Raw genomic sequence first — 19,690 nt, 5'->3', positions numbered from 1 at the left:
TTGAGGAGGTACAGTTCCAAGTCGTGTACAGTGTGTGTGACTTGTGGACACTTAGCGACCAGCACTGTGCCAACTTCACTGCCTGAATTCGAGGTATCCACAACTTCAACCTCACTCAATCATGAGATCAATTTCTCATCCGAGGTCTGGTGCGTAACGTTCCTCACTCAGATAAACCGAGAATCGAAACAGAAACCTCACCGCTGGAGTTTAGATCAAAGTCTGGAACCCAGCATCCTGGGATCTACGGGCATCTCATCTCACGCACCCGTTACAAGCCATGGAATGAAAGCCTAGCCAATTATCTACGAACCTCTCAACATATTCCGACCACCGGCAGTCAGCCAACATGGATGCCCACGAAGACGATAGCGACATCAAGTTGCAAAAGGCCTCATCAGAACTCATTGCAGAGTTCTCTCGCTCGCTTCCGCTCTTCCTCCGCAAGCCCGATGGCAAGACCCTCCGCGCCCGCGTCAGGGTGTCGGAGACCTCACGTCTGACTTCAAGCGTAAATCCCCCCTGCACTCAATCTCATATTTCTCTATATCAAAACATATTAAACACATGATACTGACACGTCTCATAGCTCCTTGACCCATTCCAAGAACTCCCTCAACTACTGGATCCTCACCTCCCGGAATGGCTCCCCCTCCTTGCATCAACGTACCTGGAGCACCTCAACACCCGCGCCCGCGCCAGAGCCCGGCCATCGGCTTCAACCCGCTCCCAGCTCCTGGAACCCCTGAACCTCGCCATCGCCAAAATCATCTACACCTTTACCAAGATTCGCGGCGAAAAGGTCATCGTCCGCTTCCTCAACGTCGAGTCCCGCCACATCGAGCCCCTCCTCTCGGCCCTCGAGGCCTCAGAGCGCGCCTCGTCGACCGCACGCCCCGCGCTCAACCCCCTTTCCTCGCCCCAGTCATCCGCCGCAGCGACGGCATCCTCATCAAGCGTCATCGCTCAATGGTCCTGGGAAGAGCGCTACCTCGTCCTCCTCTGGCTCTCCCATCTCCTACTCGCCCCCTTTGACCTCTCAACCATCTCCTCCGCCTCCGCTGACCCGGACCTCACCTTACCCCCGATCCCAGACTTTGACTGGCCTGATGGCCTCCCCGGAATCACCGTCCGCATTCTACCCCTCGCCATCAAGTACCTCGCCACCTCCGGCAAAGAGCGTGATGGCGCCCGCGCCTTGCTCGTCCGCATCGCCATGCGCCGCGACATGCAGTCCCAAGGCGTCCTCTCCGCTCTCGTCCGCTGGTCTCTCGCCTCCCTGAAGCCTTCATCGTCTTCCGACTCTGCGACACCGGCGCCGCCGCAGCCACCTTATTTCTACATCGGTGTCCTCTCCTTCCTCGCCGGCGTCCTCCGCTCGTCCATAAACACCTCCGATATGGACGCATATCTTTCGCTCATATTCCTCACCGCACATGCAGTCGCCTCCGCTGAAGACGCCGAGGACACCACGGACACGGCCACCCCGTCCGTCTCGACCGCCATCCGCTCTGTCGCCGTAGCGCGCAAGATGCTTATCAAAGTCATCCGCTCCGTCACCGTTCTCCTCCTACGCAGCAACAGATCCCCCTCAGACCAGCAGAGCACCGACGAGCTGGTCGAAATGTCTATAGGTTACCTCCTAGAATCCCTTGCCGACAACGACACCCCCGTCCGGCTGGCCGCCTCAAAAGCCCTGAGCATCGTCACCCTCAAGCTCGACCCGGAAATGGCCTCTCAAGTCGTCGACGCCGTCCTGGACTCCCTCAACCGCAATGTCTTTTGGACCCGCGACCCGGGCACCCCCAAAGGAGCCTCTTCTGCCACCACCACCACCACGCGCGACCTCACAGCCGTCGACCCCCTAGAATGGCACGGCCTAATGCTCACCCTCTCCCATCTCCTCTACCGCCGCTCTCCACCCGCGTCTCAACTCCCCGCTATCGTCCACGGCCTCCTCCTCGGCCTCTCGTTCGAGAAACGCAGCACTTCGGGCGGCTCCATCGGCACAAACGTTCGCGACGCAGCCTGCTTCGGCATCTGGGCCCTCGCCCGCCGCTACACCACCCCGGAACTCCTCGACGTCCCCACCGCCGCCGTCGTCGCGGCACGCAGCTACCATCGCGCCGCATCCAACGTCTCCATCCTGCAAGTCCTCGCCACAGAGCTCACCGTGACAGCCTCCCTCGACCCGGCAGGCAACATCCGCCGCGGCGCCTCGGCCGCCCTGCAGGAGCTGATCGGTCGACACCCGGATACCGTCGAAAAGGGCATCTGGGTCGTACAGGCCGTGGACTACCACACCGTCGCCCTGCGCTCTCGTGCGGTGCACGACGTCGCGCTCAACGCAACCAAGCTTTCCTCGCAGTACGGCGCCGCTCTGCTGGACGGCCTGCTCGGCTGGCGGGGCATAGGCGACGCCGACGTCGTCTCGCGGCGCGTGGCTGGCGCGTCGTTTGGCACGCTCACACTGGAGCTCGCATGGCAAGCCGGAACCGGTTCTTCATCGTCCCCATCTGATGAGTCTGGCGGCAGTGATGTTGCTCAGTTCACGGCGTCTATCGAGAGGGTGCTTGGGCGCCTGCGTACGCTCCAGACGCGCCAGGTCGACGAACGACACGGCCTCGTGCTCTGTCTCGCCTCCGTCCTGGATAAGTTCCCCGAGCTGCTCGCTGGCAAGCCGGTCGATAGCGTCACTGAGATCGCTCACCGCATCATCCGCGAACTGGAGGCACTCTTCAAGGAGTTCCAGACGACGACGTATCGTCGACCGGAATTAGTCGCCGAAGCGTACAGCCGTTTAATCACTTCGTCATTCCCTATCCTACAGGCTACTTCATCACCAAGAGACGCAACCATCAACTTAGAGCCAGGCTGCAAGGTCGTATCAACAGACAACACCGAAAATCTACTTCAAGCCATCAAGACAGTCGACAACGCCCACGACACCAACATTATCCCCGATTGCGTAGCAAGCCTGGTCTCAACTTTTACCACCATCGTCAGCGCAGGCCTCGCCCGCACAGAAAAGGAGGCCGTCGCCGCAGCCTCGGAAGCAGCGCTCGTCCTCCTCGTCTTCTCCCCCGCACAAGAGCGCACACGCATCGTCACGGAATGGGCCGGCGCCGTGCGCCAGCGGCCGACGTCGCGCGCGGCCAGCGACACGGGCACGCTTTTCGCGCTGACCATAGCGTACCCCGTCACGACCACCTTTGGCAGCAGCGACAGCAGCAGCATCGTCTGCGACACGATCCTCGCGCGTTGGGCCGGCGACAACGACATTGACACGCGCGTGGCGATCCTGCAGGCCCTCTCGCAGAGCGGCCTGCTACGGGACCAGGCGCTCGTCTTCCTCGACCTGCTGGCGGAGGGCCTGAACGATTACACGACGAACGCGAGGGGCGACGTCGGGTCACACGTCAGGTTGGAGGCGCTCAAGGCGACTAGGTCATTGTGGACTATGGCTCTTGGTGCGGATCGCTCTCACTCTACTGGGGATGATGATGAGGGCATTGCCAGGGAGAACATCAACGACAACAAAATGGAATGGCTTCCCGTGGCGGTCTCGAAGCTGTTCCTTCGGACGTTGCGACTAGCTGCCGAAAAGCTGGACCGCGTAAGGACTGAAGCGCATGCGGTCCTTGCTTTGACTGTTGAGCCTAGGTAAGGAACACCCCTCGCCCGTTTTACCCCTAAGCTATCTTAACGGTCGTCTCATGAATGGCGAGGGAACGGAAGAACAGAAAGGTGCTCCAAACTAACAGAAAATAGCTTCGCAACAACTTTCACAAAGCTCACGTTTTCATCAAAAACCTACTCCCAAAAACTCTTGAACCTCTACGCGACAGAAAACAGCCTGCGGCCGCCCATCGCGGAGCCGGCCAGGGCGGACGCGGGGGCTTGGATGGCGGAGCTGCTGGCGGGCTACGTCACGTCGGCCGACACGGGCAACGAGGACCTGGTGATTGCGTCCCGCGCGGCGCTGGCCGACTTTTGCGCCGCATCGCCGCGGAACCTGGACGCGGTTTGTGGGGCGCTCGTGAGCAATGTCAAGACAAGGCAGACACCGGGCCAGAGCCAGGGAGACCGCGTGGTAGTGCCGACGCTCGAGATTGTAGCGTTCCTCTGCCACGTCGGGCTCTTCCAGAAGTGTCGCGAGGTCGACCTGCGGCACCTGTGCCTGCAGGTCCAGAAGGCGGGTTACAAGACGGGCAATGTCAGGAAGCTGGAGGCTTGTATCAAGGTGTACGGCTGCGTGGCTGGGTTCGACGAGACGTGTCCCGGTGTGGATAAGGAGGAGAACTTCGGAGAGGAGGAGTTACTCCGGGGTAAGAGACGGGACGGCATCTCAGAGGCCAGGAAGCGGCTCGGCGCGTTGATGTTTCATCCCTGGCCGAGGGTGAGGAGCCTTGTCGTCGACGAGCTGTGGAAGCTGTTTGGGGAGCAGGAGGGTGAGCATGGCGGCGGCGGCGGCGAGTCGCTCAAGAGCGTCGACTGGAGTAAGGCCGATAAAGCCTCCATCAACCGTGTCGTGGAGCAGTTTGCATTGTCTCGGGCAGCATAGTCTGGCACAATAACAATGCGAGCGTTTGGAGAAAAAACGCAGTGACGAGAGATGTTCTTTTTTTCGTCCCAACTACAATTCGCAACCCTTTCCAGTCAGTGCGGTCTCTGCTTTGAGAAGAAAGCGGTTCATCTGCCGGATTGCAACGCTTTTCACGGGAGAGGACTGCGGGAAAGGGGGGGGGGGGTTGGCGAGCTGTCACAGCACTTACTTTCCCTTCCCTTCCCCTTCCCCTTCCCGCTCCCGCTCAGATTTTCAAGGTTTCGGCTCATCCCTGGGGGACCTTTTGTTCCTTCGGCCGGCAATCATGTTCAAGAAAACAATACCAAGTCGGGATAGCAACTCAAAAGTAGAAGCTCAGACAAAAAACCACGTGTGTTGGCAGGCCGCAGCATAACCTATCCAAAGCACGCCTTCTTCATGAGGTCCGGTGGGGGAGGGGGAGGACGGGTTTGATTTGCCCGCTCCCAGACGGTGTGTTACCGGGCAAGGAAGGTGAGAGTTTTGGGGGGAAAGGGTTGCAGACAGCTCGCTGTTAAGGGGCCGAAACCTTCATCTTTCATGCCCGACTTGCTGCCGTGGTATGTATCAACAACATGGCAAAATGTCCCCTCATCACTGCCGGTACGGCAGTGAATCAACACGTACAACGACATTCTGAGTATCCGTCTGTGTTCAATGTGGTCATATCCGACTTCGGTTTTATGAGACCGAAACTTCACGAGAAGCGCCAAGACGTGGTTCATCAAAGCCCTCAATGCTATTAAATGCGTATACCATCCATCGGGCATCTCGCGCGGCCGCCAGCCACCGAGGTTAGACGGACATCTCGCCGGGATTTTGCTACCGACAAAGTACCGATGAATCAATCGCTCTCCCGGGGAGGGCAGCAAAGGCAGAGAAAAATACGCTAGCATTGCCATTTTCTGTCGACTTTTGTGTCGATCAACCTTTTTTGACTTCCGCTATCCAGCGGAAACGAGATGCTGGGCCCGAAACAAAACCAGTAGAATTGTTAATGAATAATGCCAAGCCCCGTTCCCCCGATGGCCCCAGGCAACTACCTAATCGCAAACTTTTAATCTCTTCGTGCAGAAAGCCCGCGTTGGTCGGTCGGTCGATCTCGGACTGTACGTATACAAATGTCTGGTCCAACCAACAGCTTTTTAGCTTTGGAAATCCTTGGGTTGGAGAAATCCTTCAGCAGAAACTCCAGACCCGAGACCGAGTTTGCGATGCTTAAGTAGTAGTAGTGAGAGAGAAGGGCAACGCTGTACTTTCAGATGCCTCCTGTTCACAAATGTAAGCCAAACATCCTGCAAAAACAAATCGGATCCGACAATGACGTTTCATGGCCAGTGTGCCTTTTACCCTTCATGTCCTTTACGTCGTGTAAGCTGGAGAAGTACCGCGTACAAATTTTGCTCACGGACGTTGGTGACGTTTTGTCGATCGGATGACAACGCACGGCTAGTGAGAACCGTAAGGCGTAGAGTAATTCTGCCTGGTGAGCAAGCCGCCAGTATCAGATGCCGAAGCGGATCATAAAAGACAGGTGCACAGGCACAAAGGCACACAGGCAAACAGGCAAGATTCAACAGCCGTAGCCAACTGCTGACTATTCAGTATGACGGTTGAGGCTGGGGCTCCTTGGACTTTGGGGGATCGTTCAGTGCGCAGAATCGGGCCGTTGTGACCGTGCCATTTTCGAAGCAGTGTGCCAGTCAACAACAGACTAGGAGCCGTGAGAGTGTCTTTGGGTCCTGGGAGGATGCGATCGGATCCTTCCATGTCTCAAGATAATGGGATATCTGGTACAGCGGACAGGCTCCTAGGTGATGTGAAATTCCCGCGGGAATTTGTTTTTGCCAGTAATCCGTAGAGGCTGGAAGATTGAGGAAGCCTGCACCGCGTTTTGGCAACGCCATCGACACGCAAGTGGCAGCGACGCCCTGTTGACTTGTTCTTGGGCACCTTAACCAAGGCCGTTTTGCACACGTAACAGACCAAATCGACGTGTTGATAACCCAAGCATGGCTTGATGATCCCCTTGTCAACTTGTTGTTGTAACTGATGCCATTCTTCGATAGTCTGGAATTGGCTCGCCGTTAATATCTCCCTGGCGGTTCTCTGCTGTTCCACGTGGAGTTGACACAAAGAACCCTGGAAAGCAATTTCAGCTTCGACGGACGCAATATGATGGGTGCCGGGGGAGTTAGTCTCGATTTAGCCATGGTGTGGCGGATGAGGTTGACCTCGGATTCCCCAAGGCGCAAGCTGGTGAGACAAAAGTAAGTAGGTACCAAAAGTAGTGCCCTCTCGTTCCCCCCAGATTGAGGGCTTGTCAGGTGGGCACTAGGAGATGGACGGGGTGAGATACCAAGCCCGAAGAAGGAAAGGCGAGTGGCAGTAGGCGACCGAATATGGCGAGGGGTAAGTCGGAGGCGTAGTGCGATAGACGGATGGGGGTGCGGGTATCGATGTGGGATTTTGATAAGTACAAGAGTATTATCTTGAGCTACTTTGGACGGAGAGAGAGGCTGGGATTGGTCGATTGGCGGGCGTCAGGTTAGCGTGGAACTTCCCCCAAGGGCCCAAATGGTATCATTCAAAGGACCTGCTCAGTCGGGCAAGTTGGCAGATATGCAGTGAAACTCTTCGACATGTCTCCGAGGGACCGAGTGGTTGTTCTTTGACAGGTAAACCAGCCCATGTACTTTCAGGAGTTGCATCGATGCGGCCGATTCCGCACAAAGATTGCGAGAATTCAGCCACAGGGCCTGGCTAAGGAAGGATGTTGTTGGGTCGGGAACAATTCCTCTGGTAACAAGGTACTGGTGTCTGAAGGCATGCCGGACAAGCGGTTACTAGACGGATACTAGTTGCAAGTTTTAGACTCGGGCGCCATTGGTAAGGTGTCGTATCTGTTGGTTGTGTGGGGTCTCTTGTCCCCCCAACTTTGGGATTGGCATTATTGGTCCGAATCGAGGCTCGGAGCGGTGTCGTGTGAGCGACAGCGGTGTGAAGAGGCAGACTCGGGAACGCCACGCTGCCTGTTGGTTGGTGTTGTCTCGTGCATCCCAATTGTTTTTCGCGAGCTCTGGGCGTTGAAGAAGGAGGAATCAAGAGGACGGTGATTGTGGCCTTGATTATCTGGAGGAGACGTTGGTCAAGATGGCAGCTGTCTGTTCCAACCGTATGGCCGAAGCTGGTGTAAGCTGGTAAAGATATGATTGGGAAGGCATGGCTGGGGAGGTAGGTACCTAGGAAGAATACCTCATTACTTACCACACAGCACGTATGCATATCTTAGGTAAGGTGCTCAGATAGGCCATCATCAGTGGCGTGGCATGGCATGACATGACATGGCACAGGCGGCGCAGTACTATTTCGAGGCGGAGATAGGAAGTGCCAGTGCTAAGCAGCAGGTGCAGATGCGCATGAGGAACCTTTGCCCTTGCCTTGCGTTGAGGAAGCAGATTGAATCCGCAAGGCACCCTCTTGCTCGATGCTGACAGCCGCTGCAACACTGGATGGCAGATTGCAAAAAAAAAGGACGGGAACCTTTGAGCGCCGCTACTGCCCGTGACTACGGGCGGGACCGGATCTGACCCGCACGGCGTGGCAAGGTAGGGAGGTGCGTGAGACGGATGAGATGGCCTTGTACGTACAGCTTATAGATATATGGCATCCACAAGGCCAATGGATGCTGTATCCGGACCATAATAAGGTAGGTAGTTATTAGCTAAAGCATGATGAGTACGGAGTAGGTGTCCGTACGTGAAGACAGAGCAAGCAACCAACCCATCTCCATTGATCCATCTCGATCGTCACAGCCGAATCGGGCCACTTATGGGACCCCGTGCAAGCTGTGGACTCCATCGTGGTTCCCGGTGACAGGAAACTGGATGGATCTGGCCAGTGGGAGGCGGGAAATGGCAACCTAAGCGGTGGCCCATGCTTTTCCCCCGATGTTCAGGACCTCAAATGTGTGTGCGCTTCTTCCCAAGTTCCCACCCGCCTGTGCCGTGCCCCTTCCTCTCCCCAGAGTGGTATCCGTTCTGTGCCGTTATGATCAGTGGTCAGTGGTGGTTCGGCGGCGGGTGTCGCCCACTTGTCGCTGGCGGGGGGGGGGGGCTTGACCAACATGATGACGAGATGGCCTCTCCCGCGCTGTCCACTGTTGGGGCCGCACGCAGGGGCGGCAAACTCCAGAGCAGGGCAGGACAGGCAAGGCAGGGTAAATCGCAAGCAAGGTACGGATACGGCAGAGACACGGGTGCATCGCTACATCGCAGGGCAAGACATGATGATGTGCCTTGAGTGGACTGCGACTTGCATTTGCCGTTGCCGTGGCCGTTGCGTTTTTCCTCCCTGCGGCCCTGGGGACGAAGACGGCAATGGCGTTCTGGTGTTCGTTCAAAGCAATGTATCCCGAGCTCGTGGGGTGAATGCCACGGTATTTCATATACGGAGTACGGATACTGTCTCTGTACAGATATTACTCCAAATCCCCATGGCGGGTTTTGGTGCGACGCACACCACCCAAGTAGGTCCCTCACTGCCCGCCACAGTCGGCTAGTCTGGTCTCAGAATGGGAAGGGAAAAGAGACAAAGATGGTTTTCTCACCTGACTCGGAAACTGAAAGATATCAGCTCGTTGCCCAAATTTTCGAATACCCAGAAATAGCACCCTGACCGAGGGTGGGAAAAAGAAAAAGGGCATCCATATCCGTAAATGTGAGGAAAGGATTGATAGGCAAACGCAGCAGGTCTACACTTGACTGACTGCTCTTGCACTTGTTCGGCTTTGCTCCTGCTCTCCGTACCTGCCCGCCTGCTGTGCCTGCTTCCTGCCTGCAATCTGCGTTGCTTTCCTTCCTTCCTCCCAACCCAGCCCTTGCTCGACACACGCCCCCCTCTCTTTACCCCCACGCCCAGCCCCCCCCTCCCACGGTTCCAGTCCCTCTTCTTCCTCACCCTCAGTCCTGGATCGCAGCTCTCCTCTTCTAAGTTCTCCGATCTCCAAATCCTCCCCCACCACCGCCTTATCCTAACTATGCTCATCGCGCGCATATACCCTGCATTTCTGGCCTGCCATCGATAAAACTCAAATTTCAGCTGGACTGTCGACTGTCTCGCCTTAGCACCGCTAAATTCTTCGGGACCCAAGTCACCCAACAGCATACTCTCAATTCAGGAACGGCCTAGCCTCATGTCAACCATGTTCTCAAATCTCGAGTCTCGACTTTCCCACGCGGCAACCCTCCTCCTCGGAGATCTTTCCCTGGCGAGAGTGAGACAGACAGCTTCTGATCAGGCAGGGAAGAAGACCTCGTGACTGTTTAGGTACTGGTGTTATCAATTCACAACTGCCAGCGCTATCGGACCGCGATTGATGCCTGGTCTGTGCCATGGTCGGCCGATGTTGCGCACATCCCTGTCTTGTTCAATGCTGAGTAGTGTACTTGGCTGCGATCGTTAGGTGCTGATATCCAAGGGAGGAGCAAACAGCCTTGACCTCGAGGCATCGGACGACGCTCTGATATAGCACTTCTTTTCGATGAATTGAGTTGACTCACCTCACCCGGCGGCAACGCAACGGCCATGGCTTCCGTCTCCTGCGTCAGCCACATGAATGGCTTGGCAACTCGTCAATCTTCACCCCCTCGATTTCACAGGCGTCCGCCGTGGTTTTGTGCCATACGCTTATTCCAAGCCGACCATTTGTCTCCTCGGCATCGGCTGTTGCTTCCCACCCGCGCCAGCTCAACAGAACAGCTACCCAGGCACACGAGGCCGAGAATCGTGTACTCCGCGCCACGCCAACGCTAGAGTTTACATACTCAACTGGGCGGCTGGTTATTACATGACCCGTCCCAGAAAACAGTAATAAAATACGGGGGCACACGAGGTAATGCAGCCGTCCACTTTAGGACGCCAGCCGAGACGCGATTGCGCTCCTCTTCAGCTCCTGCTGCGCTATCCAATTCCACATGCTCGAGTCGGCTGGCCGAGCCCACCATCGCCTCAATCCTATCACCCTTCTCGCTCAATCACCACCTGCGGCAACCTTTCGCCTGTCTACGCCGCAGCGGCAATCAATGGGGCCTCTAATTCACCTCCGGTCTACCAAGAAATCCTGGCAGTGCAGCCAACACCACCGAGAAACCCACCACACGGTCAATATCAGACTATCAGTCCATAAGCCCAGGCTCGGCCGCCTGGCAAAGTCCAATTAAACATGCCGCGGTTATCTATGTCTCTCCTTCTTAGGATTCCCAACCCTCAGCCGTGCAGCGCCATCAGACCATGGCGGCCTTCAAATGCATCGAAGCAACCAAGGAGACATGCATCTTGCCCGCGACCATTGGTACTACCAAGTGCCAAAACCTGTATGCCCTGATCTACTAATAAAGTTGCAAAGCTTACCAACGCGTCGGACCATGCCACCGTCCTTTCTTCAGTCAGCAGGACAGTGCAGAGCAGGGCCGGGCCAATTGGCAACCCAAAGACACTTTGACCCTCCACAGCCAGTGAAAGCCAACCCCTGTCAATTTAACCTGACAGCCATTGGAGTCTGGACATCCTTGTGGGCGACTCTTCCCCGGTAAAGAAAGAGGGCAGAGGGCCAAATCGCCTCCGCATCGTCTCCGCGCGCCTGCGTAAGGACTACGGGGCCTTCGAATTCGCTCAGTATCGAGTAGACCAGTATTCGGACGCTACGCAATAAAGTTGTTTTGAACTCGGCTCGGTTAATCCATACAATGATTGACTCTCAAGAGGGAGTCAGCATGTGGGCTACTGTGTATACTGATTCGATGAGCCAAGGCACTGAATTCGCGACTTTGCCGTCCATGTCAGTCAAGGAGGGGGCGTGCGCAACACGGCCGTTCAACGGCCGGTCCACCAATCCTGCGAAGAAAGGCTGGCCTCTCGTCTGCCGTCGCCTTATCTAAGTGGAGAGGCGCACACGACTGGGAAAACAAGACCACCTCCAGGCTCCCAGGCAGTCAAGACAAGACGAGACAAGTGGAGAGGGGTTTTCGTTGGCGCTCTGTATGTATGCTGGTATACGATAACGGAGTGGCTTGCCAAACCATCCAATGGCTCTAGGGCCATGTACGGTTTCTTGGGATAACAGATACTTTTACTTCCTACGGACTACGGAGACCACGAATCGAGGTTGATAGTGGGACGTCGACGACGTGAGAGACTGCGGCCAAGGCCTTGGATGAGCACGCGGCCAGCTCCGACGCCGACGACTAGGGCATGTGTTCCCTGCTTATGGAGTAGGCCATACCGTCAACACAGCCGATCAAACTCGGCCAGACGACAGGTTCTGCGAGTATCACTGTGTCGACCAAAAGACTGTTGCCAGATTCGCAGAATGGCAACAAGATGCAGGTGGAAGTGCTGTAGGAAGAGATGTGGAGGCAATTCTGTGAGCTTTATTGCGCATGCTGCAACAAACGCAGCAGCGCCGGTTCGATACCCGTTTTGGTCAGGTCTCGACTCTTTGCCCGTCCAGCCGCAGTGTCTGCGCAGCAAGCGCCGAGGCCCCAAAAGACTATTGTCGCGTTCAATATGGAGCCCGCCAAAGTATGCGAAGAAGCCATGCTGACCGTAAAGCGAAGGCGAGCTACAGAGTACTATTCTTGCTTCAACCCACCTTACCTTGCGCCCGGGTGCCGCAGCGAGTGAGACATTGTCGCGGGACACACTCGGTCGAGGCGAACGACTCAAGGCTCAAAAGCTACTTGTCTTTACCACCTTAGCTCCTAGCTTCCCAGCCAACTCCGAATCACCCCCACCAGATGAGCGAATCGGTTATATCTTGAACACGGATTAGCGGCATTCCAATGAGCGTTGGCAGTTCTGCGGCGGCTGACCGCCGTATCTCTCTGTCGGTACGGATACGTACTAGGTAGACTAGAGACACGTAGGTATTCATGGCCCTGGGAAAGGAACGAGGAACGCAAGACAACAACAAACGACAAATGACGATGCCAATACCAATGCCAATGACTGACAGCATCTTGGTCCGCCACGGGCTTGGGATTTCTCTCTCCTGGAAGCAGAGGACACGGCCGGCCTTGACTGATGCCCCTGTGCGCTTTCGTCGAGTGCGCCGCCAATCCGTTCACCCACCCGACCTCCTCACAACTTCTCACCTGTCGCCCTCCAGCCGACAGGATCAGGATTGGCCAGCCAAGAAAAGCTGGTGATGCACACCACCAAGTCCCTGACGGCACACCCTCGCCCAGTCCCTTGTCACTCGGTCCCACACCCCCCCGAACTCTCACTCCCAAGGGCCCGAATCCCCCATTCATCCCTAGCGTGCAAAGGGACCTTCACCAGGTATCCTTGACTGCCCCCCAACTTGGCCATCCCGGCCCAGCCTATCCCATTGCCCATCTCATCCTAGAAGCTACTAGGAGGGCGGCGGTATGCTCACCAGAGACTTGCCTCTATCTGCGTCTACTCGGCGGTGCAGCTTATTACTTCCACCCACTCCTCCGCAGTATCTAGATCAGGCTCCATTCCCGTAACGTTCTCCTTCCACCACATTCGACATCTGTCCGACTTTTCTACTTCGCCATACAGTCGGTCCAAAGGTTTACAGGAATAGGAAGCGTTTCTTGTTCGCTTTTACCGTGGTCGAGACGGTTATGCACTTGGCTCTATCACCGCTTCTAATCACGCCCGGATCCGGCCCGCTTCATGTTGCACCGTTCGTCCCTTCGCAATCGCAAAGTTCATGCATCAGACGCAACAACAAACGCTACAATACCCTCACCAACCTCCCTAGCACCATTGTGCTACTGTTCGATCAACAGATAAATTGCGCTGCTTCAACCTCGAAATAGTCATCAACGTCTTTGCCACTGGGACAGTTAGCCGAGCCGATTCATTGCACGAAATTCGACCCGCCCGCTACGTCACGTCTCGACCTTCGACGACGCATCCTTTTCCTCGCTCGTCGTGCCCTCCGCGGAGGTCGACGGGCGTGGATTGCTCCAGTCCATCATGAGCCTCTATACTGAGCCACCCGAGTTGCGCAGTTCCTCGCAGGACAAGCCTTCGCTATTGGTTTGTTGGTGGATAACGTCATTCTGCACTGTTATTATTCTACTGCGGGTTGCCGGACGCTTCATTCGAACCGAAAAACTATTTCAAGAGGACAAAGTCGCGGCACTCGCCCTGATCCCTCTATGGCTCCGCATGGTTTGCGTGCATTTCGTCTTGCTCTACGGGACTAACAATGCCGAATTTGACGGCATCACATTATCCGCCGAAGTCGAGCGCAGGAAGGAAATCGCAAGCGGTCTCGTGCTTGCCAGCCGGATCTTCTACGCAGCAACGTACGTCACGGAATTCTCTTCATGAACTCATTGATTTTTTTTTTCTTGCGCCCGGCGCCCGCAACACTCTATGCAGCAATTTCATCACTGGATCCAGTGGGACGGTAGGATGGCTTGCTAACGCGTTGTCTGTGCAGACTGTGGATTCTCAAGAACACTATTTTAGAGTTCTTCAAGCGTCTGACTGGCGTCACTTGGGCACGTTCCTACGAACAGACGCTGGTGTTCATCAGATGCACCTTGGTCGCAACCTTCGTCGCCATCATCATTAGCGATTTGGCGGAATGTCGGCCTTTCAATCACTACTGGCAGGTTACTCCTGACCCGGGTGGTCAATGTCGCCAAGGGTTCGCTCACCTTCTCACCATGGCGACATGCAACATCATCACCGACTTGCTACTGGTCTTCTTCCCGATTCCCATTATTCTGCGCAGTCAGATGAATGTGAAGAGAAAGATTCAGCTCACCCTGCTGTTCTCGCTCAGCCTAGCCGTCGTCGGTGTTACTATCTATCGTGTCCCCCATGTCATGAGGGCACATGGCAAACAGCAGCTGCGTTCCGTGCTGGCATCCGTCGAGCTCCTGTTCGCAACAACGGCCGCAAATGCCCTAGTCTTGGGCTCATTTGTTCGTGATCGCGGCTTGAAGAAACAAAAGTTCAAGTACGGCTCCGTGGCAGAAGATTCAATAGATCGCAGAGGCTCCGACTCGCGCCGTCCCACTCTCCATCGCCACTGGGGAAGTGACGAGGATCTCGTTCGAGATGTCGGCCTTGGTGTCGATCCTGACTTGCGAGAACGCGACGAGGAACGTGATGAGTTCGACAACGAACAACAACGATACACTCCCGCACCAATGGCCAAACCGTTTGGCGAGGAGCTAAGACAGTGGCAGTTCCCTCAGCGGCAAAGAAGCAATGCCGAACGCAGTGACGCTTCCCTCTTACCCCACGACCTTTCTTCCTCAAGGAGCAACTCGACCACGACACCGCGCAGGGTCTCGTTTTTCGACGTCGGGGGGTTGCTATCAGAGGAACAGATCGGAGTCGGCCAGACATTCCGCAGGGACAGCATCGTCTCAAGCGTGGATCCCATGTCATCCAGCGTTCACGGCGTCCCATCACCCACTTTGCCCGCTGGATCGAATGGTTTGCGTCGCGGATCAACAGCTCTCTTGCAAGATCTTGGCGGGCTTCTGGGGCCCACGAAACCCTCGCGACAAAGATCCAGGACCGGCACCGAATTGCAACCTATTCCTCAGTCGCAACACGATGACCATCCATCTTACAATCCTCGCCCCGGCGAGCCAACACTTATTGATCCTGGTGGCTTACTGAAGTAATTTGGTAACAACTGCGCAGAAGCTGGCCTGTGGTTAACCACACAATCACCTAATCACCTAACATCACGACTACGAAACTACGACTACATTTTATGAGACAGTATATGTATATGTATATTGACGATCTCAGCGACATTGCTGAGGGCTCTTTTTTGGACATGAGGAGTTATAGAGGGTTAGAGCCTTTGGCCGGCGTTTCTATAGGTCAATGGGGGACCGGATACGACCATACCTTACGTTTTGGAATTTTGAGGGGAAGAACTACTTACGACCAACGGGAAATGGGGTGTTGGAGGAAACACCCAGGAGCGGCCTTCACGATGATATCTGAACGCCGTCGTCTTTTTGCTTCGCTGTTTATCGTTATATATACCCCGGCGCAAATAGCCGTCATGTTTTGCACCTGAACAACTTGTTCCAATACCATCACCATCTATAAATGACGAATGATTCTCAATGTGTACCATTTCCTCCCCCCTACTATCCTGTCCGCTTGCCTTTTTTCCGCATCCGCAGCAACGCGAGAAGCTCGGTCCCGGAAGGCCTTTTCCATGATGGCCTGGGCCCTGCATGCTTAACGTTTGTTGCGCATCTTGGCCGACGACCCTGTTCCCTACAAACGTCAACGACTGACTCTTGTCGCATTTTGCCTTCTGCCAGCAGGATCCCTTCTACAATTTACCCCTGAGGTGGTGGTGGACTGTGGCCATGGTTCTTCCATCCTTTCTTTAGAGTTTTCTTGGCCAATTACGTTTTTTCTTCTCGACTTCTTTTAGTCTTTTCTTTCTCTTTTCGCGGCTTATTGATAGTTGGTCCGAGTCCCGACGGATCAACTTTTTGAACCGTGGCTATCTATCTATCTGTGTTTGCCTGACTCAATGGCGGCCGCTTGACGTCGGGCGCCTGACTCTTTCCCCTTATTTTGCGAGGTTTGGGAACCCCCCGGCCTCATACTTTACACACTTCCGCATTTTTGCACTTCATACCTGGTTATTCGGGCTAGGTCTGGAGCCGACCCGAGGATCCGAATACGTTATGGGTTTTCGGGAGAGTAAGCATTGATTACTTTGTATGTCGGAGGTGCCTGTTTCGGTAAGGAGATTGTTGGGTGCGTGGAGAGCGATGGGTCACGATAGTGCCTTTACTATACCGGACTGAGAAGATCAGAGGAAGATAGGGTGAAGATCGGGAGAAGAGGAGAAGGGGGGGGGGGGGACGCTGAGATCGTTTTTGATATATAAGGTACACGGGAACCCATACGGCACATGGTGAATATAGACAAGAGAAGGACATTGTGGAGGTTACATAGGGGCGTTCGTCTCGTGTATCAGCATCTCCCTTTCTATATATCTTTCCCCTTTGTGGAGGGTATCTACTTTATACTATACACGGTGGATCAAGGGGCTTAGGTGTTTCCTAGGTTATGATCGGTTATTTGATGAGATATAGGAGCTCATCTGGTGGTGATGCGTGGGGTGTTCATCCAGTGTGTCGGTCCCTATTCCCTTTGTCTTGGAACGTATCCGCGTTAAGGGGTCTTACATTCTAGACGCGGATGGTGTAGGGCTTTAATGGCGGAGGATTTCCCTTTTATTGTCCCTCTGAGAGTAGGTTGTTTATGACACAGGGTATAAAGATGCGTCATATGAGTGGCCGAGATGAAGAAAGTCCCATGGTGATTTAGGGCCGTCATGACCCTGCCAAGTTATAGTCGGCGGCCAGGCACCTCGCCCGCATCCTATCTAGCTACGTGCCTCAAGACTATTGAAAAGGTCGATGGCATGTATACCCTGGAACCTTGACGCGTCTTAAAATGCATGCAACCAGAAGTATTTCAAGGATTCTGCGAAATATGCGATTGATGAATATATCGGGGTCTTTGAAGTAGATGGAGATAGAGGTACAAGGTAGCTTCATGTCAAGAGTTTCTTTCTTGCGTCTGTTTCATCTCAAGACTGTCGGTCAATGTTGACAAGACAAAACATCCCCGATAACGGCTATTGAGTATATGCCGGATTTGTGAGAAGTCGGCTCACTTTGTATGATGGAGGCGTGTTTGTTGCCAATGGCTGGACAAACCGAGCTAAGAATCTCTGGTAGTGGATGAACATTGAGCCAACATGGGGCATAGATTTTGGGAGGAGGAGGAGGAAGAGGAAGTGAGGTTCTTTTCCCCGTAGTGAGCTGATCGGGTTCCTCTCATGTGCCGATGAGGGGCGTGGTCGAGGAATTGGCCTTAACGATACTGGTTTCGTTCTTGGGTTCCCCCCGAAAAGCTGAAAAAGTGACGACTGTAGTCAACTCATATCGTATTTCACTCAATTAATCAAGATAACGAGATGTGACGCCCAAGGAGCAAAAACATGTGAAAAAAATAAGTTAGTTATGTTATCCATCTAGAGGAAGCCCTCCATCTCTTTTTTTTGGTTGTCGTACACAAAACAGCAGACCGTAGCCGTACCCTCAACGCCAGACTCAAGAGTGATGCAAAGAGTATACTGAGAACTCCCTTTCCCCCGTCTACCAGGGCGTCAAGTCATCCTGCCGGAAAGGTGAGTCCCCAGTTCCAGCCCCCACGTTGACCCCTTTCTTCCCGGTTTTCCCCTCTTTCTCATGTCTTGCCTTCTTCAATCAACCACACGCAAGACCCCCCCTTTTTTTTACACGCACAATCTGTAACTGGCGTAACGACCGGCCGTCTCCGAGGTACGGATAATCTTGACGACGTGCCCGCGCTTGAGACCGAGGTACTTCGCGACGGGGTCCTTTTGCAAGATGCGCGGCAGCTGCGTCTCCTTGAGGCGGTAGCGCTTGAGGAGGGCAATCTTCTCCTCGCGGCTGAGGAGGATGTGCTTGGGCACGAGCTCGTGCTGGGTGATGTTGACGAGCAGGTCGTCCTCGAGGAAGCACTCGACCTTGGCAAAGGACTCGATAGTGACGAGCATCTTGCGGGCGGCGGGGGAGAGGGGCACGTGGGTGACCATGATGCCGGACGAGTACTTGTTACTGATGAGGTGGTGGATGAACTTCTTGATCTCCTTGATGCCGAACGTCGTGTCGGCGAGGAACTCGACCCAGAGGGTGCCGCAGTCGGGCGTCGGGTTCGGGTTGTTGGGCGTCGCGGGGGGTGTGAATTTGCGGATCATGTCGGCGGAGGGGTTCGCGGAGAACTGGAGCTTGCCGCGGCTGGAAGGCCATAATGTTAGCACTGGGGCCTTGAATAGATCAAAGGTGGACGTACTTGACGCTGCCGTCGGCGCTGGTGTACTCCATCTTGAAGCGGTCGAGAGAGATTGTGAGTTCGTCCTCGGCGAGTTCATAGCCCTGCGATCCGTCATCAGCACAGATTTCGCCAAGGAATACATCGTCCGCCGGGGTACGAAGAGCATCAGAATGATGCTCTTCCTTATCGACGGAAGATTAGGGGGTCCGTACGCGGTCCGCAGCCATCTCGTGGGCTGTCCTCCATGCTCTCCACAGTCTGGTAACCTCCTTGTTGACGTCCTTCTGGTCCGACATCTTCGCGATGCTGCGTCGTTGAAAACTCTTCCGTCGAATTCGTGGATCAGGAGCGATGTCTCTGTCGTCGCGGTTATGTGGGTAGATCGAGTTGAGGGCGTCGGTGGTGGATTGGTTCTTGTCGCGACGAAAAGTTCGAGAACCTCGAAAAAGATTGGCGTCGCAAAACGGATTCAGCCAAAAAGTTCTGGCGGCGGAATCAGCCTTGCAGGCCAGAGCAAAAGTTTGAGTGGGGCCTTTGGACTGTGGTTGCTTAATCCTGGTTCGGTCCCGGCAGCAGTCGGGTTCTTCTGGAACAACTTGGGAGAGGTTAATCCGAGACAGAGACAGCCCGGAACAATCTGGACTCGATGATGAGGTACGTATCTTTTATTCCTGGATGACAGACCCCCAGCAGCGTTGAGGTGAGTGGCAGGTGCAAGGTGCACGCTCCAGCCACGACTGCCACGGGCCTTTCAAGGGTCCAGAGTCGCAGTGCACGCACGTGCCACCTTTGAGGTGAACCCCACAGTCAAGTCCAGGATGGCAGGTGGCCTTACCTTCTGGAGAAGGTACCTGCCACGGAACCCAAAAGAGTGAATTTCAACAAAAATTGGGGGATCCTTTTGACGAAAAGTTCACCCTTCGCGTGGTTAATTCCGATTCCACTTCTCCATCTTCCATCCTCCACATCACCAACCCGACTTTGCTGTCCACCCCGACCACGGCAGTGTGCGCATTCGCCAGCTTTGCTTAATTGATCATCCTTTTGCATCAATTAACAAGCTCCTCCCTACCTTCACAATGGCCGACACCAAGCAGGCACCTGCTGCTGCTCCTGCGGCAGCAGAGACCAAGACCGAGACCAAGTCGGCTCGTCCCACCATGCCCGACGAGGCTGAGTACCAGAAGAAGCTCAAGG

General features: G+C 55.0%; 5 protein-coding genes across 5 annotated transcripts; 3 read left to right on the top strand and 2 right to left on the bottom strand.

The window, feature by feature from the left end:
* Positions 1–126: 126 nt before the first annotated feature.
* On the top strand, positions 127–4,933 carry BDZ83DRAFT_605345 (beta-tubulin cofactor d). The gene is made up of 4 exons (XM_060507332.1): positions 127–511; positions 590–3,663; positions 3,772–4,636; positions 4,776–4,933. Exons 1-3 carry the CDS (start codon positions 350–352, stop codon positions 4,562–4,564), a joined length of 4,029 nt encoding a protein of 1,342 aa, XP_060369554.1. The 5' UTR covers positions 127–349; the 3' UTR covers positions 4,565–4,636; positions 4,776–4,933.
* Positions 4,934–9,496: 4,563 nt separating this feature from the next.
* Positions 9,497–10,463, top strand: BDZ83DRAFT_605332 (uncharacterized protein). Its single transcript, XM_060507331.1, has 2 exons — positions 9,497–10,036; positions 10,147–10,463. The coding sequence occupies exons 1-2, from the start codon at positions 9,963–9,965 to the stop codon at positions 10,397–10,399; spliced, it is 327 nt and encodes a 108-aa protein (XP_060369553.1). The 5' UTR covers positions 9,497–9,962; the 3' UTR covers positions 10,400–10,463.
* Positions 10,464–12,159: 1,696 nt separating this feature from the next.
* On the bottom strand, positions 12,160–12,744 carry BDZ83DRAFT_605327 (uncharacterized protein). The gene has a single exon (XM_060507330.1). The coding sequence runs from the start codon at positions 12,600–12,602 to the stop codon at positions 12,369–12,371; it is 234 nt and encodes a 77-aa protein (XP_060369552.1). The 5' UTR covers positions 12,603–12,744; the 3' UTR covers positions 12,160–12,368.
* Positions 12,745–13,594: 850 nt separating this feature from the next.
* BDZ83DRAFT_568467 (uncharacterized protein) lies at positions 13,595–15,270 on the top strand (the record flags this gene model as incomplete). Its single annotated transcript, XM_060504072.1, has 2 exons — positions 13,595–13,929; positions 14,067–15,270. The coding sequence occupies 2 exons, from the start codon at positions 13,595–13,597 to the stop codon at positions 15,268–15,270; spliced, it is 1,539 nt and encodes a 512-aa protein (XP_060369551.1).
* Positions 15,271–17,555: 2,285 nt separating this feature from the next.
* Positions 17,556–19,033, bottom strand: BDZ83DRAFT_605321 (RNA polymerase Rpb5 domain-containing protein). Its single transcript, XM_060507329.1, has 3 exons — positions 18,706–19,033; positions 18,512–18,594; positions 17,556–18,456 (listed from the first exon to the last, which is right to left on the bottom strand). Exons 1-3 carry the CDS (start codon positions 18,787–18,789, stop codon positions 17,931–17,933), a joined length of 693 nt encoding a protein of 230 aa, XP_060369550.1. The 5' UTR covers positions 18,790–19,033; the 3' UTR covers positions 17,556–17,930.
* Positions 19,034–19,690: the final 657 nt, after the last annotated feature.

This window comes from Colletotrichum acutatum (genome assembly GCF_030867785.1).
Source record: "Colletotrichum acutatum strain CBS 112980 chromosome Unknown BDZ83scaffold_11, whole genome shotgun sequence".
Classification (NCBI taxonomy): Eukaryota; Fungi; Ascomycota; class Sordariomycetes; order Glomerellales; family Glomerellaceae; genus Colletotrichum; species Colletotrichum acutatum.
The sequence above is the reverse complement of the archived record's forward strand: the minus strand, read 5'-3'. Positions and strand labels throughout refer to the sequence as shown.